The sequence below is a fragment of the Halichoerus grypus genome, chromosome 9, assembly GCF_964656455.1.
Source record: "Halichoerus grypus chromosome 9, mHalGry1.hap1.1, whole genome shotgun sequence".
In the NCBI taxonomy this organism is placed as follows: domain Eukaryota; kingdom Metazoa; phylum Chordata; class Mammalia; order Carnivora; family Phocidae; genus Halichoerus; species Halichoerus grypus.
The window spans coordinates 144,012,732-144,036,576 of record NC_135720.1 but is presented as its reverse complement, the minus strand read 5'-3'; the positions used below and the strand labels follow the sequence as shown (position 1 = coordinate 144,036,576).

Genomic DNA, 23,845 nt, shown 5'->3' with positions numbered 1-23,845 from the left:
AACCATAGAGACGGGAACTCCTAGAGGGGCACGGCGCACTTCCGGGAGCGGGGTTTCCGGCTTCCGGGAGGGTGGGCCCGGGCTGTGGCCGCGGTCGCCGAGGCTGAGGGGCCAGCTCTCGCGCGCGGGGCCCGCTCCTGTGCCCGGCGCCGCGGGAGTGAGGCCCCGCGGGCCGTCTGGGCGGCCGGAGGCGGGTCTCTGGTGAACACCTCCCCCGCCCCCGGCCCGCCTCGGCGGCTCCGGCCTCCAGCGCCGTCGCGAAGGAGGACTTCGGAGTGTGAGACGGGCGGTTTTCCTGCAATCTGGTGGGTCCCTGACGTACAGAAAACGGAACTTTTCTCCAGTCCCTGGGGTCGGAAGTGTTTTCGGAACCCGAATTTGGGGATTTTTGTTTAAAGCACGGTGCTTGCATGGTGTTTCGAATGCCTAGCGCCCCAGGCGTCTGGGGCGGCCCACAGACAGACGTGTTCGTAGTTCTGTCGCGAAACAGGACTGTTCCCACCAAGACTAAGGTTCATGTCATTCCAGGACGCGTTTTGTTACTAATACAGTTGTTACTTCGAATATTGCCTTCAAGTGACTTTGGGGAAATACTTTCGGTTTTCAGAACATTGGGGGAGTTCACAGTTGTGGAGGAGGGGTTGTGGACCCATTGTAGGTAATGTTTTCGCTGCTGTATTTGATCGTGTTTGTGTATCACACGGTATAAACAGTTCCCGAGCGAGTTCTGAGGAGGTGTTACAGTTGATGCGTTTCGTTGGTCTCTCTTCGGCGTAGTTCCTGATGACTTACTGCGTATCGGGCGGGGTTTTGGCACCACTGAGTGCGGTGTACGGAGCAGGTGAAGCCCTGCTTATGTTATCGTGGGGGCAGCACGGAGCGAGCGAGCATATGGCGTCAGCCGGTGGAACAAGGTCGTCAGGGTCCGCGGGTGGTCGTGGTTGGAGAGCCACTTTGTACAGGACGGTCTGGAAGTGTCTTCTCGAGGCAGTGGTTTTGGGCATGCTGTAATGAAGTGAGGGAACGTCCCATGCTGATACCTGGGTAAGAGCATCCCAAGCAGCTGGAGTGCATTGACGAGTCTAAAATGGAAGAGGGTTTCACCGGAGTAGAGCGAGCACAGCAAGGATTCGTAGGGAAAAGGTTACTCTTAATTTCTAAAATAGTCCTATAAATTTTCATTACCAAGAATGGCAGATCCTCAAGTCATCTACGTCACTGTTAGCAAAATTTCAAAAACCTCTTCTGTTGTGTTTTTCTTAAAGTGTCCTGGGCAGCCTTTAATAGTACATAATAGATTTTCTTTTTAACTGGTGCAATTTTTCGTCTTAATACTGGTCTCTGTTTTGTGAAGGGGACTCTCCTCGGAGTATAAAGCCATCTGCAGGCACCCCTCCCCTGAGAGAAAATGGCTGCAGGTCTCATCATCCAGGATGGAGAACAAGAACCTGTGACAGTAAAGGTGGAGGAGGATAACTTTTTTGTACAAGAAATTGACTTGCAGAAGAACAGCCAGTCCTGTCAGGAGGTCTCCCGCCAGCGCTTCAGGCAGTTCTGCTACCAGGAGACATCTGGACCCCGGAGGCGCTGAGCCGGCTCCGGGAGCTCTGCCGTCAGTGGCTGCGGCCTGAGACGCACAGCAAGGAGCAGATCGTGGAGCTGCTGGTGCTGGAGCAGTTCCTGACCATCCTGCTCGAGGAGCTGCAGGCCCGGGTGCGGGAGCAGCATCCACTGAATGGAGATGAGGCTATGTTGGAGGAGAGTCTGATGATCCGGGATTTCAGGTGGGAAGAGGTGTTCTGTGGTGGCAACAAGCAGCACCTACTGGTTAGGTTCATAAGAAAGCAGTGAGGGCAGCTGTGAGCTTTTGTCCCCATCGATGCTTCATTGTTTCTGTTGGTTCCTTTTTCTGTCTCATCTCTCCTAAGCCTGTTGAGTCCTTTTTCCCTGTCCTGTTTCTCCCTGGGAAATGTTTCCTAAGGTTTTAGTTCTAGTTCTCAACAGCAGCTTCTTCTCAAGCCCAGTGCTTCCTCCTTGTCTCCAGGGCACATTCCAAGCAGATGGACAGGAAGTGCTCTGGGAGGAGGTGATGTCCCTGGGAGCCGCACCCCAGTCACCAAGTTATCAGCTCCAGCACATGGAGACTCTGCTTAAGGATGCCTCTCTGGAGCCCCTTCCCTACAAGAGAGAGGTGAAGAGGAAGAGGAGGAACCGATCTGGGAAGGTGGGTTAGGGTAGCGGGCTCCTGCTTGGCTAATCAAAGCCGTCCTTTGCAGCTTAATCATGAGTGTGTCTAACCCTCACCCAGAATCCTTGCTGGCTTATCTACCTCTCTTTTTACAAAGTACAACCTTTATTCTTGGCCTTTTAAAAAGGTTTTTATTTTATTTGCTTTTCACATACCCATCTTTGCTTTTTATTAAAGCACTGAATGATCACATCATGCTGTTGCTTCTCCTTTACGATCTCCTTTACAGTGGCCGTCTCAGTGTCTTGCCCTACCCTCTAAGTTTTATCGACCCATCTGGGATGAAGCCACCTTTAAAACCTTTCACGTTGACTGCATTTCTCCTGTCTTCTTCCACATTAAATTCCCTCCTCTTTTCACGCTGGTCCCTTCCCCTACATGTCACTCCAGTGTACATTTGGTACCTTTTCCTTTCCACATTCTCTACATGTCAGATGTGCTTCCCATTTACAAAGCTACCCCCCTCCTTACATCCTGATCCCCTTCACAGTCTGTCCAGAAAATAGCAATAAAATGACCAGAACAGTCAAGAAATCAGTCCTTTTCCTGTATTTCGTTTGAGTTCAGGTGGAATCTTCGTTTTAATGAGTTCAGTGGGACATTTATCTCCCTTAGGCCAAATTTCACTAAAACTGTATTTTTCAATTGTGTTCATAAAGGAATACTGATCTTAGTTAATATAAGGTAATTATTGGTTTACACTGAATCTGTAAGCAATGTTCTCTTTGGGGGAAGATTAAGACAAAGAATTTTCTTTCCAACCAATAGAATAAATACACTTTTGCCTTTCCTCTGTAATTGTATTTGAATGCAGTTTGAAGTACTCTTTATACACTTAGACTTTTAACAAACTCTTTAATAATTTGTGCCTTTTTCATGGTAAAGATTGTTCCTGATCCTACCTTAGTGACTAGGACATAGGTTATTTATTCCAGAATATGTCTGTTTCACCTTTCCTCTCTAGCGCTTTCCTTCCTTAATTGAGCTGAAGAGATATTGATCGATTGTTGGGGCAACATGACTAAAAAAGAGAAAAATGGTCCCTTGGGATGTAATATTCTGTCAGTTCAAACAGATGACATTTCCATTTTGTTTACTTCTATATATGTCTAAAATTTGCCATAATAAAAAGCTTAAATAAAAGAAAGTGATGTTTGAATGATCCATTTCCTATTTTAGATAGTGAGACCAAGCCTGAGACTGGGAAATTGGCTGGAAAGCAGGGAGCATCCAAAGGAATGGAATCACAGAAGATGATACTCCGTAGAATCCGCAGAGGCAGGAACATTTTCCGGGGGACCCATTTTGGAGACCTTCATGAATGCAAGCACAGGTTGGCAGGCATCGAGGAAATTCAGAGGAATGACAACAACACAGATGCGATCAGTGTGGGAAAAGCTTCATGCATAGCATCAGTCTTCTTGGACATCAGAAAATCCACACAAGGGAAAAGCTCTTTCAGTGTCAAGAGTGAGGGAGAACCTTTAGTCAAAGCACAACTCTTTTTAAGCACCTCATAATTCACACGGATGAAAAACTGTGTCAGTGTAAGAAGTGTGGTAAAAGTTTTAGTCAAGGCTCAGTTCTTATTAAACATCAGAGAAATCACAATGGGGAGGAGCTGTATGAGGGCGGTGATTGTGGTAAAACTTCAGTAACAGCACAGGACTTGCTCAGCGTCGGAGAGACCATAGCTTAATAAAATGTTACCAGTGCACTGACTGTGGGAAGGCCTTCAGGGAAAGTTCAGACCTCACTAAACATCAGTGAATTCATACAGGAGAAGAATCCTACGAATGTGATGAATGTGGAAAAGCCTTCAGTGGAAGTTCTGACCTTAACAGATATCACAGAATTCACACTGGGGAGAAACCCTATGAATGTGACAAGTGTGGGAAGGCCCTCTGTCTGAGCTCACATCTCACTGAGCACCAGAGAATCCACAACAAAAACTATGTGTGTAATAAGTATGGAAAGTCCTTCAAACAGAGGTCAGGTCTCATTTCAACATTAAAAAAAAAAAAGAAAGAAAAACAACCACAACTAATCAAAACCACGTTGCTTAAATTATTGTAGTAAAAATGTTGAGCAGCATTTGTTCCTGGCAGAATTTAGATGAGCCGTGTGAGCACTCTCAATATGTCCCAATCTCCTCTGACATCAAAGTACCCACAGAGTAGATCCTCCCTCTTTCGAATGAGCCAACCCCATTATCTGTTTCAAGGCCTGAAGGCTAGTTAATTAAAAGTGCAAAGCTTCAGAATGGCCAGTTTCATCCTATTCACAATGAAAGTAAACATTCAGGAGTGTCTTCCATAAATTTGTCCCAGGATTTCCAATGTTATTTTCCTTCACTGTCCAGCAGCTCTGTTGTATTGGTCTCATTTTGCCCGGCCACCCCAAGTACACTCAGGCTTCCATGTCTTTGTCTTCCCTGCTCATGCCCTGAATGCCCTCTTTTCCTTTGTTGGAAAAGTTTTACATATGTCTGACTAACCCCATTTAGAATAAAGACGTTTTCTGGGTGCTGAGCCTCCAAGAGGTGGTATAACAGTGTTCCTAATGTTCCACTAAAAATGGCATGGCTTAAAGACTGATGACCCTGTTGAGTACCTACACTTAAGAGCACCGAAGGTTTGTGTGCTTTCAGTTAACTGGGTGACCATCAGGATTACCTTCTAAAACTACGATCTTGCTCCTTCAGGAAGAGGAGGACGGCCCCTTTCTGGAGCACTGGAGAACAGCGAGTGTCCACGGAGGCACTGCTCACCCTTCCAGAGGACAGGCTGCAGTGCTGATCCAGATGGAAGCCATACTGCAATGGCAGATGGAGCGACCTCCTGTCCAGTGGTGCCCCCGTGCACTGCACATCCACCTGGGATGGTCCCAAGACGTGCTCCTTGTTCAGGCACCATTATGTTAATGCAGAGAAAAATAAAATAGGTTGGTTCTGGAGAGGAGTTGTGAGGTCTTCCCCAAACAGAGCAGAGGATGATTCAAGTCAAAAGAAAATATAGATACTTCCCTGGGTTAGAAGATGGGTAGCAGGGATCAAAAAGAGTATACCACTGGGAGGTTAAACTGGATAAACTAGAGAATACTCCCCTTTAGCATGGCTCCCACATGGGAGGTGACTTATTTCAGGGACCAAGTGACCCTGAGGGTATTATCTGTCATTTCTATTAAGTCTGATATTACTGTTAATGGTAGAGCTATCCTTTTTATATTGATTAGCCAGTGTACTTATAAGTGGACAGACCCTAACTTCCCCCAGGTTTCAAGGGAGAGCTCAAACTTCCAAGTGTAACAACCTTGGAGGGTAACTCAAGCTATGGACACTTGAGCCTGGGTTGACTGACATTTTTGACATAATTTACCGAGTGGGTGATGAATTACTGAATACAATGCCACTTTTCACCTGTTCTCTCTTCCCCTTTTTTCCTGACCATATACATTCATTCTGGCACCATACGCATCATTGCTGACTAATTCTCTACCCTTTCTCCAAATTGTGTTTCCTAAATATCTGTGTTTGGGGGGAGGAAGCAGAGATAGTTCAGTCAGAGATGATAGGATCACATTTAACACAAAAAGGAAAAGAAAACCCTAGTTTTTTAAGGTTAGAGAACATAATTTTAGATAATATGTTCCAAATTTTTCTGATCTGTCACCCTTATTTGAAAATAACACTCCGTATTTCTATATAATCACCTTTTGGCTTGTATAATAATTTTAGGCCACTTTAGACTTTAAAATATATCTCCACCTCTATATTTGAGAAGCATCTCACATAAGAGGTGGAATAGCTGAGTAAGATTATCATACATATGTATCTAAAACTAAGTCAAGGAGCAGACCCCATATGTCAGAATTTATGATCAGCTGCTAGTAACAAAAATCTGAAAAATTCACACGGTGTATTTCTCTCATGTAAAAGAAGTCTAAAAGCAGATCATTTATGGTTGGTGGTTTATTTGTGGGGTCATCGGGGATCTCATGTTGTCATCATCTTCTGCATGCAGCTTCTTCTCTTCCCGTGGCTGCTGAAGCACCAGCCATCAACTCTGCATTCCAGTCAGCAGGAAGGGCATAAAAGGGATTCTCTCAGCTAATTCGGGGTCTTTCATGGAGCCTGCTCAGAATGCACACATTTCCTCTTACATTTAATTAGCCAGAATTGAGTCACATGACCACACTTAGCTGCAAGAGTAGCTAGGAAAAAGGGGCGTGTGGGTGGCTCAGTCCGTGAAGCATCTGCCTTCAGCTCAGGTCATGATCCCTGAGTCCTGGGATCAAGCCCCCACATTGGGCTTGCTGCTAGTGGGGAATCTGCTCCCTCTCCTTCCCCCTGCTCCTTTTCTTTCTCAATCTCTCAAATAAATAAATAAAATAAAAAAGTAGCTAGGAAATGTAATTCCAGGTGCCAGTGTACACATAAAAATTGGAGTCCTGTCATCTAATAAAAAAGAATACTTATTTGGTAGGCAAACAATCTGTGCCAACAGTCCTAAATATTTTGAGTTCTGAATTGTTAAATGTCTGCTAGAAGACTGATCTACATAAGAATGAATGAATGGTAAAGGCTGCAAGAAACAAAATTAGAACTAGGAGGTACAGTGGTGTATGGATATTAAGAGATTAGGAGAATAGAGCAAGAAGAAAAAGCGGGAAGTGGGGAATGAGAATATGTAAAACTCCTGAGTTGGAGATCCCTTAAACTTAACAGGCTTCTTTTAATGATATTAAAAAGACTTGTGAAAAAAATACAGTTTAAATCCATTTTAATTTGGTAATAAGGGATATTTTTAAAGATTTTATTTATTTGAGAGAGAGAGCACAAGCAGGCAGAGAGGCAGAGCGAGAGGGAGAAGCAGACTCGCCGCTGAGTTGGAAGCCCTATGTGGGGCTTGATTCCAGGCTTCTGAGATCATGACCTGAGCCTAAGGCAGACACTTAACACACTGACCCAATCAAGCGCCCCTAAAGGATATTTTTTAAAGAAAAAAATTCCTCTAGATTCCTACCTCCCTAATTTGAGAATTATTTTCACTTACTTATATTGTCTATTTGGAGAGATTAATGTATATATATACACACACACATAAAACATATAGAGAGAGGGAGAGAGAGAACATAATTTTAGATGTGTTTCAAATTTTTCTGATCTGTTCTATTTTATCAATCACCTTATTTAAATAAAACACTCCATATTTCTATATAATGACCTTAGAGCTTGTATAATAATTTTAGGTCTCTTTCGACTTTAAAATATATATATCTCCGGGATGCCTGGGTGACTGAGTTGGTGAAGCGTCTGCCTTTAGCTCAGGTCATGTTCCCAGGTTCCTGGGATTGAGTCCCACATCAGGCTCCTTACTCAGTGGGGAGCCTGCTTCCCCCTCCGCCTGCTGCTCCCCCTGCTTGTGCGCTCTCTCTCTGACAAATAAATAAATAAAATCTTAAAAAAAAAATACATACATACATATATATATATATATATCTCCACTTCTATCTATTTGAGAAGCATTTGTGGGATAGCCAAGTAAGAAGATTATCATACATATGTATCTAAGTATTACTAATAACTATATTTTTGTCTAATGAACACTGTGTTAAACTTGCAACAAAAGAAATGGCCCCTTTAAGACCCATATGCAAAGATTCCTAGCTAAAGGATCCTTCAGGGCTAAGGAAGCTACCTGATCAGGAAACCTGGATTTAAGTCCCAGCTCCGCTGACCTCAGCAACATACTTCATTTCTCTGAACCTTGGTTTCTTCAACTGTAAAATGGTTTGATTTTAAAAAAACATTCCCAAAAAATTTTTTATTGAAATATATCTATACTTGAAAATACACAAGTTATAGTGTACAGGTAAATGAAATTCATAAAGTGAAACCACCCACATAACCACCACCAAAGTCAAGAAATACATTACCCATTCCCAGGAAGACCCACTTGTGCTCCATCCTCCTTCCTGTTGTGACTTCTAACACCAGATATTAGTTTTCCCAGTTTGAAGTTTATGTAAATGGAGTCATGAAGTATGTATCTTTTTGTGTCTGCCTTCTTTCACTATTATGTTTGTGAAATTTATCACTGTGGCTTATAGCTGTAGTTCATTTTTATTGTTGCATAGTATTCTATTGTATGAATAAACTTTACTTTTTGTATCTATCCTATTGTTAATGGACATTTGGGTTGTTTCCACTTTAGAGCTATGAAAATGCTGCTCAGACATGTCTAGATGCAAATATATATTCATTTCTGGTAGCTATCTCTAAAAGTAAAACTCCTGGGTCATAGAATATGCATGTGTTCAGCTTAAGAGATATGCCAAAGAGTTTCCCCAAAATAGTATTACAATTTACACTCTCATCAATAGCGTATGAAAGTTCTCATTGCTCCATAATCTTTGCTAACATGTGGCACTGTGAATCCATTTTTTTTTTATATCTATGAATAAACACTTGGGCTGCTTCCATATCTTGGCTATTGTAAATAATGTCACAATAAACATAAGGGTGCATATATCTTTTTGAATTACTGTTTTTGTTTTCTTTGGGCAGATACCCAAATGTGGAAGTATTGGATCATAAGGTAATTCTATTAATTTTTTGAGGAACTTCCATAGTGTTTTCCACAGTGGTGGCACCAAATTACATTCCCACCAACAATGCATGGAGAGTTCCTCTTCCTCCACATCCTCACCAACACTTGTTATTTCTTGTCTTTTTGGTCTTGGCCATTCTGACAGATGTGAAGTGATAGTGTGGTTTTGATATGCATTTTCCTGATGATTAATGATGTTGAGCATCTTTTCATGTGTGTGTTGGCCATCTGTATGTCTTCTGTGGAAAAATGTCTATTCATGTCTTCTGCCCATTTTTTAATTGGATTATTTGGGGGCTCTGGTGCTGAGTTGCATAAATTCTTTATATATTTTGGATATTAACCCCTTATTGGATATGTCACTTGCAAATATCTTCTCCCATTCTGTATTTTGCCTTGCTATTTTGTTGATGTTTTCCTTTGCTGTGCAAAAGCTGATTATTTTGGTGTAGTCTTGATAGTTTAATTTTGCTTTTGTTTCCCTTGCCTGAGGAGATATATCTAGAAAAATGTTGCTCGGTCCAATGTCAAGAAATTACTGTCTATGTTTTCTCCTAGGAGTTTTATGGTACTGGGTCTCACATTTAGGTCTTTAATCCATTAGTTTATTTTTGTGTATGGTGTAAGAAAGTGGTCCAGTTTCATTCTTTTGCATGTGGCTGTTCAATTTTCCCAGCACCATTCATTGAAGAGACTGTCTTTTCCCCCATTGGATATTCTTGTCTCCTTTGTCAAAGGTTAATTGACCACATATGTGTGGGTTTATTTCTGCGTTGTGTATTCTGTCAATTGATCTATGTGTTTATTTTTGTGCCAGTACCATACTGTTTTGATTACTAGAAGTTTGTAGTATACCTTGAAATCTGGGATTGTGATACCTCCAGCTTTGTTCTTTTTCAAGATTGCTTTGGCTATTCAAGGTCTTTTGTGGTCCCATACAAATATTATTTGTTCTAGTTCTGTGAAAAATGTTGGTATTTTGATAGAGACTGCATTAAATCAGTAGATCACATGGACATTTTAACAATATTTGTTCTTCCAATTCACGAGCATGGAATCTCTTTGCATTTGTTTGTGTCATATTCAATTTCTTCCCTCAATGTTTTATAGTTTTTGGAGTATACTATGAATCCATTTTTAACAGGGTTTTCAGCATTGGGGTTGTGGTTGCTTAAGAAATACCCAATGACCTGTCATATTGACAAAATTCAAAAACCTGAAAACATACAGTTGGGGAGGCTATGTGAAAACAGGCACTCTCACACTTTGCTGTTGAGTGCAAAATAATACAATGCTTGCAAAGACACTCCCCTTTCTCTCTCCTTCCTCCTCTTTCTTCATTTTTCATTGTAGCATTATTTGTTAAAACAAAATATTGGAAACAATCCAAATACCCATCCCTTACAGACTGGTTGGAAAAATTATGGTACGGCCGCATGATGGAGTATTATGCCACTGCAAAAAATAAATAAATAAATAAAAAGAGGGATATTTCAGTGAACAAATAATTTCCAGGTTATTTTAGTAAGCGATAAAGCAAGATGCAAAAGAATGTATTTAATATGATAATTCATAGTGGTAAAGAAGGTAAGTGATTATTTTTGTAAGAGAAAGGAGAGTAGAGAAGAGAGGAAAGAAGAAGGGAAAGAGGAAGGAAAGACAGGATAAATTAAAACTAATGAAAATGGGGCATGAGAATACAGTTGACTCTTGAACAATGCAGGGGTTGGAAGTACCCCTATGCAGTCAAAAATCCATGTATAACTATTGACTCCCCCAAAGTTAACTACTAACAGCCTACTCTTGACCAGAAGTCTTACCAGTAACATAATTAGTAGATTTACACATACTTTGTATGTTATATGTATAATATACTGTATTCTTATAATACAGTAAGCTAGAGAAAATAAATGTTAAGGAAATTATAAGGAAAACACATTTATAGAACTGTACTGTATTTATTGAAAAAAATCTGTGTATAAGTGAACCCACACAGTTCAAACCCATGTTGTTCAAGGGTCAACTGTATATGGAGTAAAGGAGTTAGGGATAGAAGCAAAACTCTGGATATATCCTTTTATATCATTTAGATTTTGAACTAAGTGTTCTGCATGTTCAGAAAAGAAATGAAAAGGGATGAAAGGAAAACAAACCCTGAAATAGAAAAACAAACAGAAACAAATGATCCTAACTGTATATCAAGTTTATAACAACTATAAAGAGAAAAGAATTCAAATTAATATATGTATACAGTACTCTGACTATACTCCCCCTAATGGGATATAGTTCAAGAACCAATAAACAAGCAAAGCAAGCAAAGGAATTTTGAACTCCACACATCAGGTATATTGTTGCTAGTGATACCGGCACTGTAAATGTGAAACTATTTTGTTTATATTTTAAGATAGAGCAAATTGGATGAATATATATGGATGCTGTTGGGAACCAGGTTTTCCGTGGGGAAAAACAGAAAGGAAAAGGAAAAACAAACGTGCAATGGTGTAAATGAAAAAAAAAAACAAACAGACTGTGGAGTTGTATTTGAATTGGAGACATTCTATAAAATCCTGAAGAAAATATAATCATTGATAGGGCCTAGAAGCAATGATACATCCCAGTGCCAATGAGCTTACCTATTGGTTTCTGTATACCATTCTCCACTGAAAGGAATCAGAGCTTCATGGAACAATGGTGGATTCTAGGTCTAGAGCAGGAAAAGTATAAAAGGAGCCTGGAATATCTTGTGCAATTAAGTAAAGTGCACAAAAACCTATTTCTTTTCAGGAATGACAACAAGTGCGGAAGGAATGCACGTCAGTTTCCTCATTTGTTAAATGGGGATAATCGCACCTAACTTACAGAGTTGCTATTTAGAATGAATGAGGTAATATGTGCAAAACTCCAAGTTGGCCTTATTACAATTGCCCCGCTGGGGCCTCCCCGCGCCTCACTCCACCTGGAGAGGAGATTCCGCGAGGCGATCACAGAGGCGTGAGACCTCCGGGCTTGCTAGAAGGAACGCGGCCGGAAGCGCCGTCCCCGGGAGGCGGCCCGCGTGACGCACTTCCGGCCTTTGTAGCCTGGCTCTCCTCGGGCTGCGGTTGTCAAGGACTCGGAGGTGGTGCCGTCTGGCCTGGTGGCCTCTCCTCCCACGGATGCCCGGTGAGCTTCGGAGTCGGGCTCCGCCGAGGGCCTTCGAAGGGGCCGGCGTGTGCGCTGCGCCGCCGGGCTCAGTGTGGGAGGCGGGGCGGCGGCCCGGACCCGCCCCCGCCCCCGCCCCCGCCCCCGCCCCGGGGTCTCTTCCCCGCCCGTCCACCGCCTGTCCGGGGGTCCCGGCGGCTCGGTGCTCACCCTGTCGGCCGCCTCGGATATTTTCCCGCGTCCGGGGGTCTCTGCTGGGGGCCGACTTTAAGCTATGAGCAGGGATCGTTTTATATTCCGCCGCAGCCTCTGTAGTCTGGTCCACCGACGGCAGAGGCTCCTGTGTTGATTTTCCTTTTTTGTAGCGAATGTTTAAATAGCAGTTGTTACGTTCCAGGCAGGCATTGTTGAAAGCACTTCACAAGTATTAACTTAGTCACTTCTCATAACTGTAGGTGGTAGGCGCTGCTATTATGTCAGCTCCCCCATCTGCCCCCTTTTTTAACGTCGAGGAAGAAAATGAGGTCAAGTAACTCCCCCGGGGTCATGCAGCTGCTGTCGTCGGGGTGCACGTCCGGGCTGTCTGGCTCCAGAGTCTGCTGCGCTGACTCTGCATTAGCGTTACAGCCGCCACCCAGGAGGTCACTTCTCTCACTTGAATCTGATCCTGCACCTTTCGGACCTCAGTAGTCCTGAGCTTCCAGTTAGGATTTAAGATTGGAGAAGAAGAGACTCTGAAAAACAAACTGAGGGTTCTAGAGGGGAGGGGGTGGGAGGATGGGTTAGCCTGGTGATGGGTATTGAGGAGGGCACGTTCTGCATGGAGCACTGGGTGTTATGCACAAACAATGAATCATGGAACACTATATCTAAAACTAATGATGTAATGTATGGGGATTAACATAACAATAAAAAAATAAAAAAAAAGATTGGAGAAGAAGAATCTGAAGACGAATATGTCTTCGTGAGTATGTCTGCAAACTTGATGAAACAGCTATTTTATTTGTGTGTTCACCTGTATCGTGCACGTTTCCCCACCCACTTACCACGCTGTGCTTTGGGCCGCGGAAAACATGACCTTGGCCCCAAGGGTAGGTAGCTGCGATTAATTAAGCCGCCTTAAACCAAAAATTGCACATTATTTCTTTAGGAGGTGGTTGATTTGCAAGCTTATTATGTGCCAGCCTTTGTGCAAAACCAGTTTATATGTATTATCTCCTTTACTACCCTTGACAGCGTTACAGAGTAGTTGTCCTCATTTTGTACATGAGATTGAGGGTCAGAAAAATCACTCAGGTAACTTGCCCAAGATCACATTGTTGGTAAGTCAGGAGTCACAACTAGATCTGCTACCTCATACTACCTTCTACTTATTGCAGATAAATAAGAAAAATAAGAGCTATGTTGTGTGTGTGTGTGTGTGTGTGTGTGCGCGCGCACTCAAAGATGGACAGAGAAAGTCTGAAAGGATCCATTCTAATCTTTGTGTCTACTTCCGATGAAGGAATTCTTTATTCTGTATGTTTTGGATTTTTTTTTTTTTTAATATGAGAAGTAACTGCAGGATAGATGGTGACTGAGGGTAAAAGGTGGGGCTCATGATCTAAGAGCCGGAAGGAGGAAGAGGGTGGATGGAATGGGTGAGGAAGACCTCAGAGGATGTGAGATTCAAATCAAGGTGCAGAAATTGGGTAGGGTTTGGATAAGTGCAGAAGGGAAGACCATGGGCATAGACCAGGGATGAGGAAGGCCTGATGAAAGAATAGTGAGAAGAAAAGCCTAAGTGGAGCTGGCAGTTTTTGCATGTGGAATAGAGGAAAACAAGAGTGGGGCCCCACAAGTGGGGCTAGAGATGTGACTAGTCTTGAGCCAGGCTTGGGAATGTGGGGATGCATCCAGTAAGTAGTGGGGGGGCCTTAGATGGTGACATCAGAGGGGAGAGCGTGGGGATACATTATGATAAAGACACATTTGTATTGCATGCTGCGTGGTCTTCACCTGCATGCCTATCCTTGGTAAAGAGCATTTCGCCCTGAGAGTCATCGTAGATTTGGGAGTATTGAGCTTGCTGGGGCTCTAGGAGAAACCAGCTTTAAAATGCAGATGTGTTTTTTTAAGTGCAAGAGATTATTACGCTAATTATATACCTGGCATGTACAGATGGTCCCCAGCGATGAAGAATGATTTTTCAACTTAACAATGATGGAAAGTGATTCACGTTCACTACTACGAATTTTGAGTTTTGATCTTTTCTTGAGAAAAAATTATGAGAAACAACTGATATATACATACAACCATTCTGTACCCATACAGCCATTCTGTTTCTCACTTTCAGTACAATATTCAATAAAGTACATGAGATTTTCAACACTTAATTACGAAATAGGATTTGTGTTAGACGATTTTGCCTGATGTAGGCTAACATAAATGTTCTGAGCACATTTAAGGTAGGTGAGGCTAAGCTATGATGTTTGGTAGATTAGGTGTATTCGGTACACTTTCAGCGTGTGGTATTTTCAACTTTTGATGGGTTCATGAGGACATAACCCCAATTTAAGTTGAGGAAGACCTGTACAATGGGGTGGTGAACCTAAAAGAGATTAGAAACTGTTTGTGACCAGGAGGGCAGGGTTATAAAACAATTGGGAAGCCTTTGAGAGGCACTGGGTTGAAAGAGGAGCTACGATGTGCTGTGTGAGGCCGTGGGATTTTAGGCCACCCCACAGAAGCAAAATCAAGAAAGGAAAGCAAAAGGGAGCCTAGACTATACAGAGAATAGAGAGGATTGATCATAGTGAAACTGAGTAAAAATTTGAAACACCATGTAGCAGAAATGATTTTCTATGAGCAGAGCTCAAAGCTTCAGCTGCATTTTCTGTGAATAGAAAATCTTTGACTTAAAACCAAAGTGGATGGGCAGCAAATAAGAAAAAGACATTTTTCAGGGCCTAGAAAGTTGACAGAGCAAGAGGGCAGAAGTAGGTGTTTAATCCTTTGAAGGCATGCTCGGTTAATTGAGAGCACATATTCTTCATTGACCTATTTGATATTTGCACCCCAGAACTTCCACACCCTAGAACAAACTCTGCAGACCATGCTTTAAGCCCCCTCATCGCTCCCTAGATTATTAGATAGCTTCTTTCCCTGCTTCCACTTTTCCCAAAGTCTGTTGTCACAGCAGCCAGTTATACTTTTATAGTAAATGTAAGTAAAATTTGGTCATCCCTGTGCTGAAAACCTCTGATGGCTTTCCACATGTCTTAGACTAGAGCAGAGTCCTTACGGTAGCATCTCAGTCTGTTCCCAAAGCCTGCTTTTATCTCTCATGACTGTACCTTTTGTTTCTCTGTGTAGCCACGTTGGTGGTCCAACTGGCCGTTCCTGGAAGAATCCAGGCATGCTCCTACCTCCAAGGACTCAACCTTCCCTTTGCATGGAACAGGCCTTCTCCAGATAGTCACGTGACTGCTGCTCACGTCCCTTGGGTTTCTGCTCAAACTTTACCTTATCAGCAAGGTAAAGTGTCCTGACTCCTCCATACAGAGACCTTTCTTCCCCCTGCTCCCCATCTCCTTTACCTTTATTTTTCTCTATAGCATTTATCACTGTTTGACATCTATTTCATTACTGTCTGTGCCCGTCGGCTCCTTCCTTCATCCTGTTCCCTTCTTCCTGCCCACATACAGGAGAGATAGTGGGGTAGTGGTTGAGACTGTGAATTCTGAAGTAGATTTGCTGGGTTGGAAATGCAGCTTCACCACTATCTGCATGTGAGACCTTGGGCAAGCGACTCAAACTGTTTGGGTCTCGGTTTTCTCATCTGTCAATATGTGGGTAATAACAAAACCTTACGGTTGTTTCAAGGAGGCAGTGAGTTAATATATGTAAAACATCTAGTACAATGCCTGGTACCTTAAAAGCAATATAAATGTCAGCTGTTACTAATATTGTGATTAGAGTGTAAATTCCATCAAAGTAGTGTTTTGTTGGCCATTTCTAGTGCCTAGAACAATACCTGGAATATAATGGGCTCTGAATAAATATTTGCTAAATGAATGAGCGGTGTGAGAAGTTTTGAAAGAAAAAGATAATGTGGAACTCAAAGTGATAGTGAGTCAGCACCAAGAAAAGTTGGGGGAAAAAATAAGAGCTCAGGAATCCTGTCTTTGGAGGGAAAAACCCTCTTGACTCTTCCTGGGGTGGTGACTGTAGACGTCAGTGAAGTCAGAAGTGTTAGAAATTTGTGGAGGGGATTATGTTTGCAGATTACTCAGAAGGATGCTTCCCCACCCCAGTGGTTTTTCCCTCCTTTATAACTAATAGTGGGAATATGGATTTAACTTTTCTTGTAGTTGTAGTGTGAGCTGTGTTCAATATAAATACACTGTCCTTAGGTTTTTTTTTTTATTTTCCCATGCATGCCAGTACCTAAGAATAGTGTTGGGTTAGATTTACAGTGAATTATAATCATTTTACTTAAATTTGGAAACTTTTTAAAGCTCTAGGTCATGACTCATGGGGATCACGAAATCTATGTGGTAGGCTATGACCAGGGTGTTTTGTTTTGGGGTTTAAAAAAAAAAAAAGCAAGATTTAAGAAATAGGAGTATGTGTCACATAATTCAGGATACATAGTGTTTTGTGAAATTATTATTTCAGTTTCTTGTGTGTGTGTGTATCTCATGCACAAACATACATTCATGTGCACATGTATATGGGTGTTCTGGGTCTCAATATAAAATGTTTCTTTTTTTTTTTTTTTCCCATTATAAAATATTTTTTACTGAGGGTCCTGGTCAAAATCACTAGGCTACATAATATTCTTTCAGAAAATTGCTTTCATGGGGCACCTGGGTGGCTCACTCAGTTAAGCGTCTGCCTTCGGCTCAGGTCATGATCCTGGAGTCCTGGGGATCGAGTCCCGAGTTGGGCTTCTCCCTCTCCTTCTGTGTGCTCTCTCTCATAAATAAATAAATAAATAAACAAACAAACAAATAAATCTTATAAAGAAAATTGCTTTCATTAATTACTATTCTGGTTAAGATTTTATCGTAAGCTTTAAGTGGTTATAGACACTTGTCTCTTTATGAGCATTAATTTTATTTTACACACAGTTGCCCACTCTCCATCCTCAAGGAGATTCAAAAATAAACAATTTCCAAGAAATTAAAGGACAGGAAACAGCTCAAAGTCTACCTCTGTTTTAAAATACCAGAATCAATATTTCTTTCATTTTAACATCTCTGATTCAAGACCAATTCAGTTGACTACTTTCTGATTCTTTTGCCATAGTGGTTTTTTTTTTTTTTTTTAAAGATTTTTTTATTTATTTATTTGAGAGAGAGAGAATGAGAGAGCAAGCACATGAGAGGGGTAGGGTCAGAGGGAGAAGCAGACTCCCTGCCGAGCAGGGAGCCCGATGCGGGACTCGATCCAGGGACTCCAGGATCATGACCTGAGCCGAAGGCAGTCGCTTAACCAACTGAGCCACCCAGGCGCCCCTGCCATAGTGTTTTGATCACTAGGATTCATTTAATCTTTCAATAAAATTTGTAAGGAAAATAACAATAGTGGTAATTTACAAGATTTGAGAATTTACCAAGCTCCCAGCCTCTTGTGCTCTTTTTTTTTTTTTTTAAGATTTTATTTATTTGACAGAGAGAGACACAGCGAGAGAGGGAACACAAGCAGGGGGAGTGGGAGAGGGAGAAGCAGGCTTCCCGCTGAGCAGGGAGCCCCATGTGGGGCTCGATCCCAGGATCCTGGGATCATGACCTGAGCCGAAGGCAGACCTTAACGACTGAGCCACCCAGGCGCCCCAGCCTCTTGTGCTCTTTATCCATGATCTTATTTTATCTTTATCTTTTATCTCCACCTAGAAAGATAGGCCTGCAGAGGCTGTGCCTGGAGGACCAGGTCTCTATCCCAGATCTCTCCCACCCCAAACAGCCCTCTCTCCTCAATGCCTCACTTGACTGGGGGGACTGGGCCTCTCCTCCCCAAGAGCATTTCCTTTGCTCCTCATTCTGTCCTTTTATCTTCTTTCCTTTCTCTCCCTTCTCCATTTTGTTTCTCTTTTCTCCCATTCTTAGTGTCCTCTGTGACCACTTGGCACCAAAATGCTGGTTTACCTCCATTCAACTGAAAACTTACTCTGGGTCTCCTATCTTGCCATTCAAATGGAAACCCTCTATGTCCCAGCTGACTTATTTGAGACAATTCATTCAGGATGATCAGAATGGTCCCTTCCTTTGATAAAACTGTGTGTGTGTGTGTGTGTGTGTGTGTGTGTGTGTGTGTGTGTGTGTGTGTGTTGGGGCCCGGTTGGGGGAGGGGAGGTATTCTGTCTCTGTTTGCCTTCCAGTATCACCTCTGTGTGTGTGTGTGTGTGGGGGGGGGGGGACCCGGTTGGGGGAGGGGAGGTATTCTGTCTCTGTTTGCCTTCCAGTATCACCTCTGTGTGTGTGTGGGGGGGGGGGGGGACCCGGTTGGGGGAGGGGAGGTGTTCTGTCTCTGTTTGCCTTCCAGTATCACCTGCATCAGAATTCGCTAGTCCTGGGGTGTTGAGTTTGATGAGTTCGTTATAGATTTTGGACACTAGCCCTTTATCTGATGTCATTTGCAAATATCTTCTCCCATTCTGTCGGTAACATAATAATAAAAAAAAAAATTTGCGTAGTCCTTACCATTACTCGTGCATTCAGTGTTCTTCACTAGACAGTGACTGCTTTTGTTACAGATACTCCCTGTGCCTGCCAGCAGAAAAGATTTTCAACATTTTAATATTTTTTTCTCTGCAATTATTTTTTAGATTTTGGGATTTCCAGAAGAAAAGATCAAAGAGGAATCATCGAGAATAGACTCTTTTTCTGAAGTGTTAAGCCTAAGATGGCCACAGCATTGGCCCTTCAGACTTCAGAGATGCAGGAAGGACTTCTGGCAGTAAAGGTAGAAGAGGAAGAGGGGGATTATGCCTCTGGGCAGGAATCTGGCCTGCCAAGAGATAACCCTCATACCAGAGAGCTCTTCCGTAGACGCTTCCGGCAGTTCTGCTATCAGGAGACACCTGGGCCCCGAGAGGCTCTTCGAAGACTCCAGGAGCTCTGCCGTCAGTGGCTGCGGCCCGAGACGCACAGCAAGGAGCAGATCGTGGAGCTGCTGGTGCTGGAGCAGTTCCTGACCATCCTGCCCGAGGAGCTGCAGGCCTGGATGCGGGAGCACTGCCCAGCGAGTGGGGAGGACGCGGTGACTGCACTGGAGGACCTGGAGAGGGAGCTGGATGAGCCGGGAGAGCAGGTGGAAGATGGGAGAACAGAGGTTTGTACCTGCAGGAGCAAGTGTGGGGTTTCAGTGCAGGAAGAGGAGGAGGATTTCTTTGCGCCTGATGCGGTCTGTTGTGGGCTCTCCATCTCTCTGCCTCTTTCTTGTTGCTGGTTTCTCGGTTCTTCTTTTCCTATATAGTGGACCTGGGAAGGCCCCCTTACAAAGTGTCTCTGATGTTTGATTCCTAACTGTCCTTAATTTCCACCAGGTCCCAACCTATGCTTGTGAACAGGGAGAGTTTGCGAAGGAGAAGGCAACTCGGGGAGCAGCCCAGGAGTTGTCAGGTGGCCGGCTCCAGCCCGTGGAAGAGCTGCGTCCGTGCAATTCGCGAGAGCTGTGCCCGGTTCAGGAGATCGGTGAGGATCAGAATTTCCTCAGGAGGCCTCCCTCACTCCCCGAGTGTCCATCAGTTCAGCACATGTGTTCAGTGTCTGCTGTGCGCCAGGCGGTGTGCTTGGTCCTGGGGAGACCGTGACAAGCCAGGCGGACGTGCTCCCTGCCCTCAGGAGGTCTGTGGTCTGACGGAAGAGGCAGACAGCACACGAGCAGTTCAGCCTGTCTTCCTGAGGGCAAAGTGAAAGTAAACAGAAACCGTGCTTATTCGTCCCCTGCCACCCACTCTCCCGGCTGGTTTTTCCCTTTTTCCTTTGGAAACCTAACATTCACGTGATCCACTTACTATTTCAGGTGATGAGGCTGGGACTTGGAATGTGGAGTTAGCTCCAAAGAGGGAGCTTTCTAAAGAAATGAGATCTCTTGTGGAAGTACCTCAAAAACTGAATGGTGGTACTACTCGGATGCCTGAGTGTGCGGACACCTGTGACCATGAGGGCAGACTGGAAAGGCAGCGGGCAAGCTCTTCTGTGGAGAGGCCGTATGTCTGTGGTGAATGTGGCAAGAGCTTCACCCAGAACTCCATCCTGATCGAGCACCAGCGAACCCACACAGGGGAGAAGCCCTACGAGTGCGATGAGTGTGGGCGGGCCTTCGGCCAGCGGTCGGGCCTGTTCCAGCACCAGAGGCTCCACACCGGGGAGAAGCGCTACCAGTGCCCCATGTGCGGCAAGGCCTTCAGTCAGAATGCCGGCCTCTTCCATCACCTCAGGGTCCACACGGGGGAGAGGCCCTTCCAGTGCGCTCAGTGCAGTAAGAGCTTCAGTCGGCGCTCTGTGCTCCTCAAGCACCAGAGAATTCACACCGGGGAGAGGCCTTACGAATGTGAGGAATGCGGCAAGAACTTCATTTACCACTGCAACCTCGTTCAGCATCGGAAGGTCCACCCTGTGCTGGGGCCAGCCGGCCCCTCGGAGCAGGTAGGGCAGCCTTTCCCGACGGCAGACCACTAGCACGGTCGCAGGGTGGGTTCCTACTTTGTCCCTGCAGTAAGGTAACGGTAAAAAATCGTTTAATCCTCTTGAGGAGGCTCCAAGAAGAGCCAGTGACATTGTCCATATTTTTTATGCTGAGAGAAGCATTATATCTTAAGTACATCTGCCAGGTTCTCTGGGGTCAACAACATCCACACTTTGCAATACTGAATCTTGTTGTGTTGACTTTATCAACGTAGTCTCCAGGCTGACACACGTCTGTGCAAGAAGTTTTCTAGGTGTACTTCAGGAAAACTTCTTCATCCTAGTTTTAAGAAACTTTTTAAAAAAGTTTGTAAAAATTATATGCTGCCTGAACACAAAATTATGTTAAATAGTATTTAAAAATTAATTTAAAAATAATTGCAGTAAAACCTGTAAACGATTTGACTATTGTCTGTTTTCATAAGATGTGATAGTTTCTTTTTGACCTACAACAGGGGGCAGATGAATCCTCCCTTAAATACACAAAAGGCTTTTCCCTACAGGAGAACTCCGTAGAGTTCCAGTAACTCAGTCTGCAGTTAGGATCCAAGAAATTGAAGCAACCATGTGTTACTAGTACCTCAGTGGCTAGATGTAGCAGATACTGCTCAAGATTTTAAATTTGTGCAGATCAAGAAACTTAGCTAAAAATCTGATATCTCACTTCTGATCTTCGTTACGAAAATATAGGCCTCTGCATTTTTCCTGTGACTTACAAGCATTTTCAGTTTTTGCTTTCTTTAACTCTTAGTTATGGAAAATTTCAAACACATACAAAAGTAGAAAAGTATGATCAGTCTTCCATGTTGATTGCTTTTTATAAGCTCCATGCTTCTCAGCATTACCTATTGATTACCACCAAGATTATGCATAAAAAAAAAACTTCTTTCCCTTAACAGTAATTGAGTGTTTACTTTATACTAAGCCCAGGACACAAAGAATGGAAAATCTCTGGTGACGACAATCTGGATTGGAGTACCAAATACACAGCAGGTCACTTAACACTAATAGAAACACTGTAAGGGACCTTAGAGATCACTTCTCTGTCCCCTTACATGATTGATACAGAAACGGAGGCTCTGGGACGTAGCTGTAAGATTATGCGGACAGCTAGTTAATGCAGCTGGAGCTAGAACCCTGTCTTCTAACTCCTAGTGTTCTTTCTACTAAGCCACTGGAAGGATTTTATCTCCAGATAGAAATTACTAGCATATGGAACTTAAAAGATTTAGAGGGCACTGAGGTTTTGCTTTTTAGCTCAACAAAGCCTCCCATCCATGTGTTTCAATAAATGCACAGCTCCTCTGTTCAATTTACAGTGGAGTTTCAGGGAAGACCACTTATCCCTCATTTGGGGCACTTTATTTTATTTTATTTTTCAGTAATCTCTACACCCAACGTGGGGCTCCAAACTCACAACCCCAAGATCAAGAGCTGCACGCTCCATTGACAGAGCCAGCCAGGCAACCCGAGTATTTTTAACCTTTAAATTTTAATTTACTTAGAGGGACTTTTCAAGAAAGGTAACTCATTCTTCATCCAATTCAAGAATCAGAACAACATTAAAAGGGAGCCTATCTTTTCCCTTATATGTAGCCATTTTTCTAGTAGCTTATGTATCTTCAATATTTCTTTATGTAAATACAAGAAGACGTGAGTGTATATCCCCTTATCTCCTCTATTACACAGACAGGTGGGATACTGTTGGCACTTTTCCACACCTTGCTGTGCTCGTGAAACAGTGCAGTCCTCGGAGTAACAGAGCCGCCTCGTTCTGTTTACAAGTGGACGGTATTTCATTTGTTGGTGCCCCACGGTTTTTAACACACTCCCATAGATGCACAGTCACTACTTTAAAAGGTCACAGATTGTTTCATTCTTCCCAAATGTGGTTCAAGCCAAACTCTGTTTAAAATGACAACTTCCCCATGAGCTAGGAAACAGCGCTTGGGCCACTACCGTTGCACCTAATGCTTCTACAGAGAAATGCAGAAATGATGGGGGTGGTTTTCAGTCTCGTGTATTTGGCTCTATTATATATCCTTAGTCATAACATATCAAACCATTGCTGTTGCCATTTGTGGCTAATTATAGGTCTTATCAAAAATCTTAAATTTTCTCAAGAGTGTATTTTAGTGTGTCTTGAGGTTAAATTATTTCCAAAAGAAATACATATGGATTTTAAAGTGAGGTTAAGGAAAATATAGTAGACTTAAGTTTGAAATAAAATCAACTTCTCTGGTAAATATATATTCCATATAATAATATAATACATATACTATTATAACCTGAGTTTGTAAGTATCTCAAATGCCTCTGCATATGCTGAAGCAGCATGTTTGGATAATTCTATTATATCAGCTCTTAAAAGATTTAAAATATGAACAGATCAGGATTTTAAAGGATGTATTTCTAATGGACTGTTTTTACACCTGCAGTTGAATATTGGATGTTTGGTTTGTTTTGTGCTTGTCTTTTTGTTTTGTTTTGTTCACAGCTTCTCAAAAATTCTAAATTTTCTTAACAACTGATGAAATACCAAGAAACAAAAGATGTTATATATGCTGTAGAGACATACACCACTTAGAATGCAGTCATGGTTAACATGATTAAATGACTTAGAGTTCACCAAACTAACTGCTTGTTCTCTGATACTAATTGTTCTCATTCGCTTACGCTAATTCTCTTATCTGGGGTGCACATTTGTCATTAGTGATACACTGATGTTTGCTGTAGCCTGTGGACAGTGGCCTCTAAGGGCCTCACACTGTTTCTGTCTCAGTTGTTTCCCTTTTACATTCCTGCATTACCCTCACTTCTCTCTTTTCTGTTTCTACCCTGGCTGTTCTCATTCAACCCATGAAGTCTCTGGCATTGATCTCCTTTCAGGTGCCGGGTAAACCAGTAACCATCCCTCCCTGTGCCTTCGAAAGTCCAATCTGAAAGAGTAGTCAGTTTTACGGCTGAGCAAAGTGTAAGAAATATTAATTCAAATCCAATTAAAATGCCTAATTGGTTCTTGAGGGATAGTCCAGCACCCCTCTGAGCACTGTTAGGAGATTGGACAGTGTATGTCAAGAAATGGCTGACAGTTTTGCAACCAAAACCTGTCTGGAGCTGTAGATAAGAGCCCTGAAGACTGTCTTTCACTGTAATTTTTATTTGAAGTCA

The 23,845-nt window shown here is 43.0% G+C and overlaps 1 protein-coding gene and 1 pseudogene across 1 annotated transcript; both read left to right on the top strand.

The window, feature by feature from the left end:
• The first annotated feature begins 8 nt into the window (after positions 1-8).
• ZSCAN23 (zinc finger and SCAN domain containing 23) lies at positions 9-23,311 on the top strand. Its single transcript, XM_078055811.1, has 6 exons — positions 9-2,224; positions 15,355-15,516; positions 18,812-19,317; positions 19,532-19,679; positions 20,011-20,636; positions 22,058-23,311. The coding sequence occupies exons 3-6, from the start codon at positions 18,889-18,891 to the stop codon at positions 22,058-22,060; spliced, it is 1,206 nt and encodes a 401-aa protein (XP_077911937.1). The 5' UTR covers positions 9-2,224; positions 15,355-15,516; positions 18,812-18,888; the 3' UTR covers positions 22,061-23,311.
• On the top strand, positions 1,409-4,787 carry LOC144378942 (uncharacterized; annotated as a pseudogene).
• Positions 23,312-23,845: the final 534 nt, after the last annotated feature.

What these genes read in the sequence shown, in the direction of transcription:
- ZSCAN23 (XM_078055811.1), top strand. Translation starts at nt 18,889, where the DNA reads ATGGCCACAGCATTGGCCCTTCAGACTTCAGAGATGCAGGAAGGACTT. An exon ending in TGGAAGATGGGAGAACAGAG is followed by an intron (nt 19,318 to 19,531) that starts GTTTGTACCTGC and finishes AATTTCCACCAG; the next exon opens with GTCCCAACCTATGCTTGTGA. An exon ending in GTGCCCGGTTCAGGAGATCG is followed by an intron (nt 19,680 to 20,010) that starts GTGAGGATCAGA and finishes TTACTATTTCAG; the next exon opens with GTGATGAGGCTGGGACTTGG.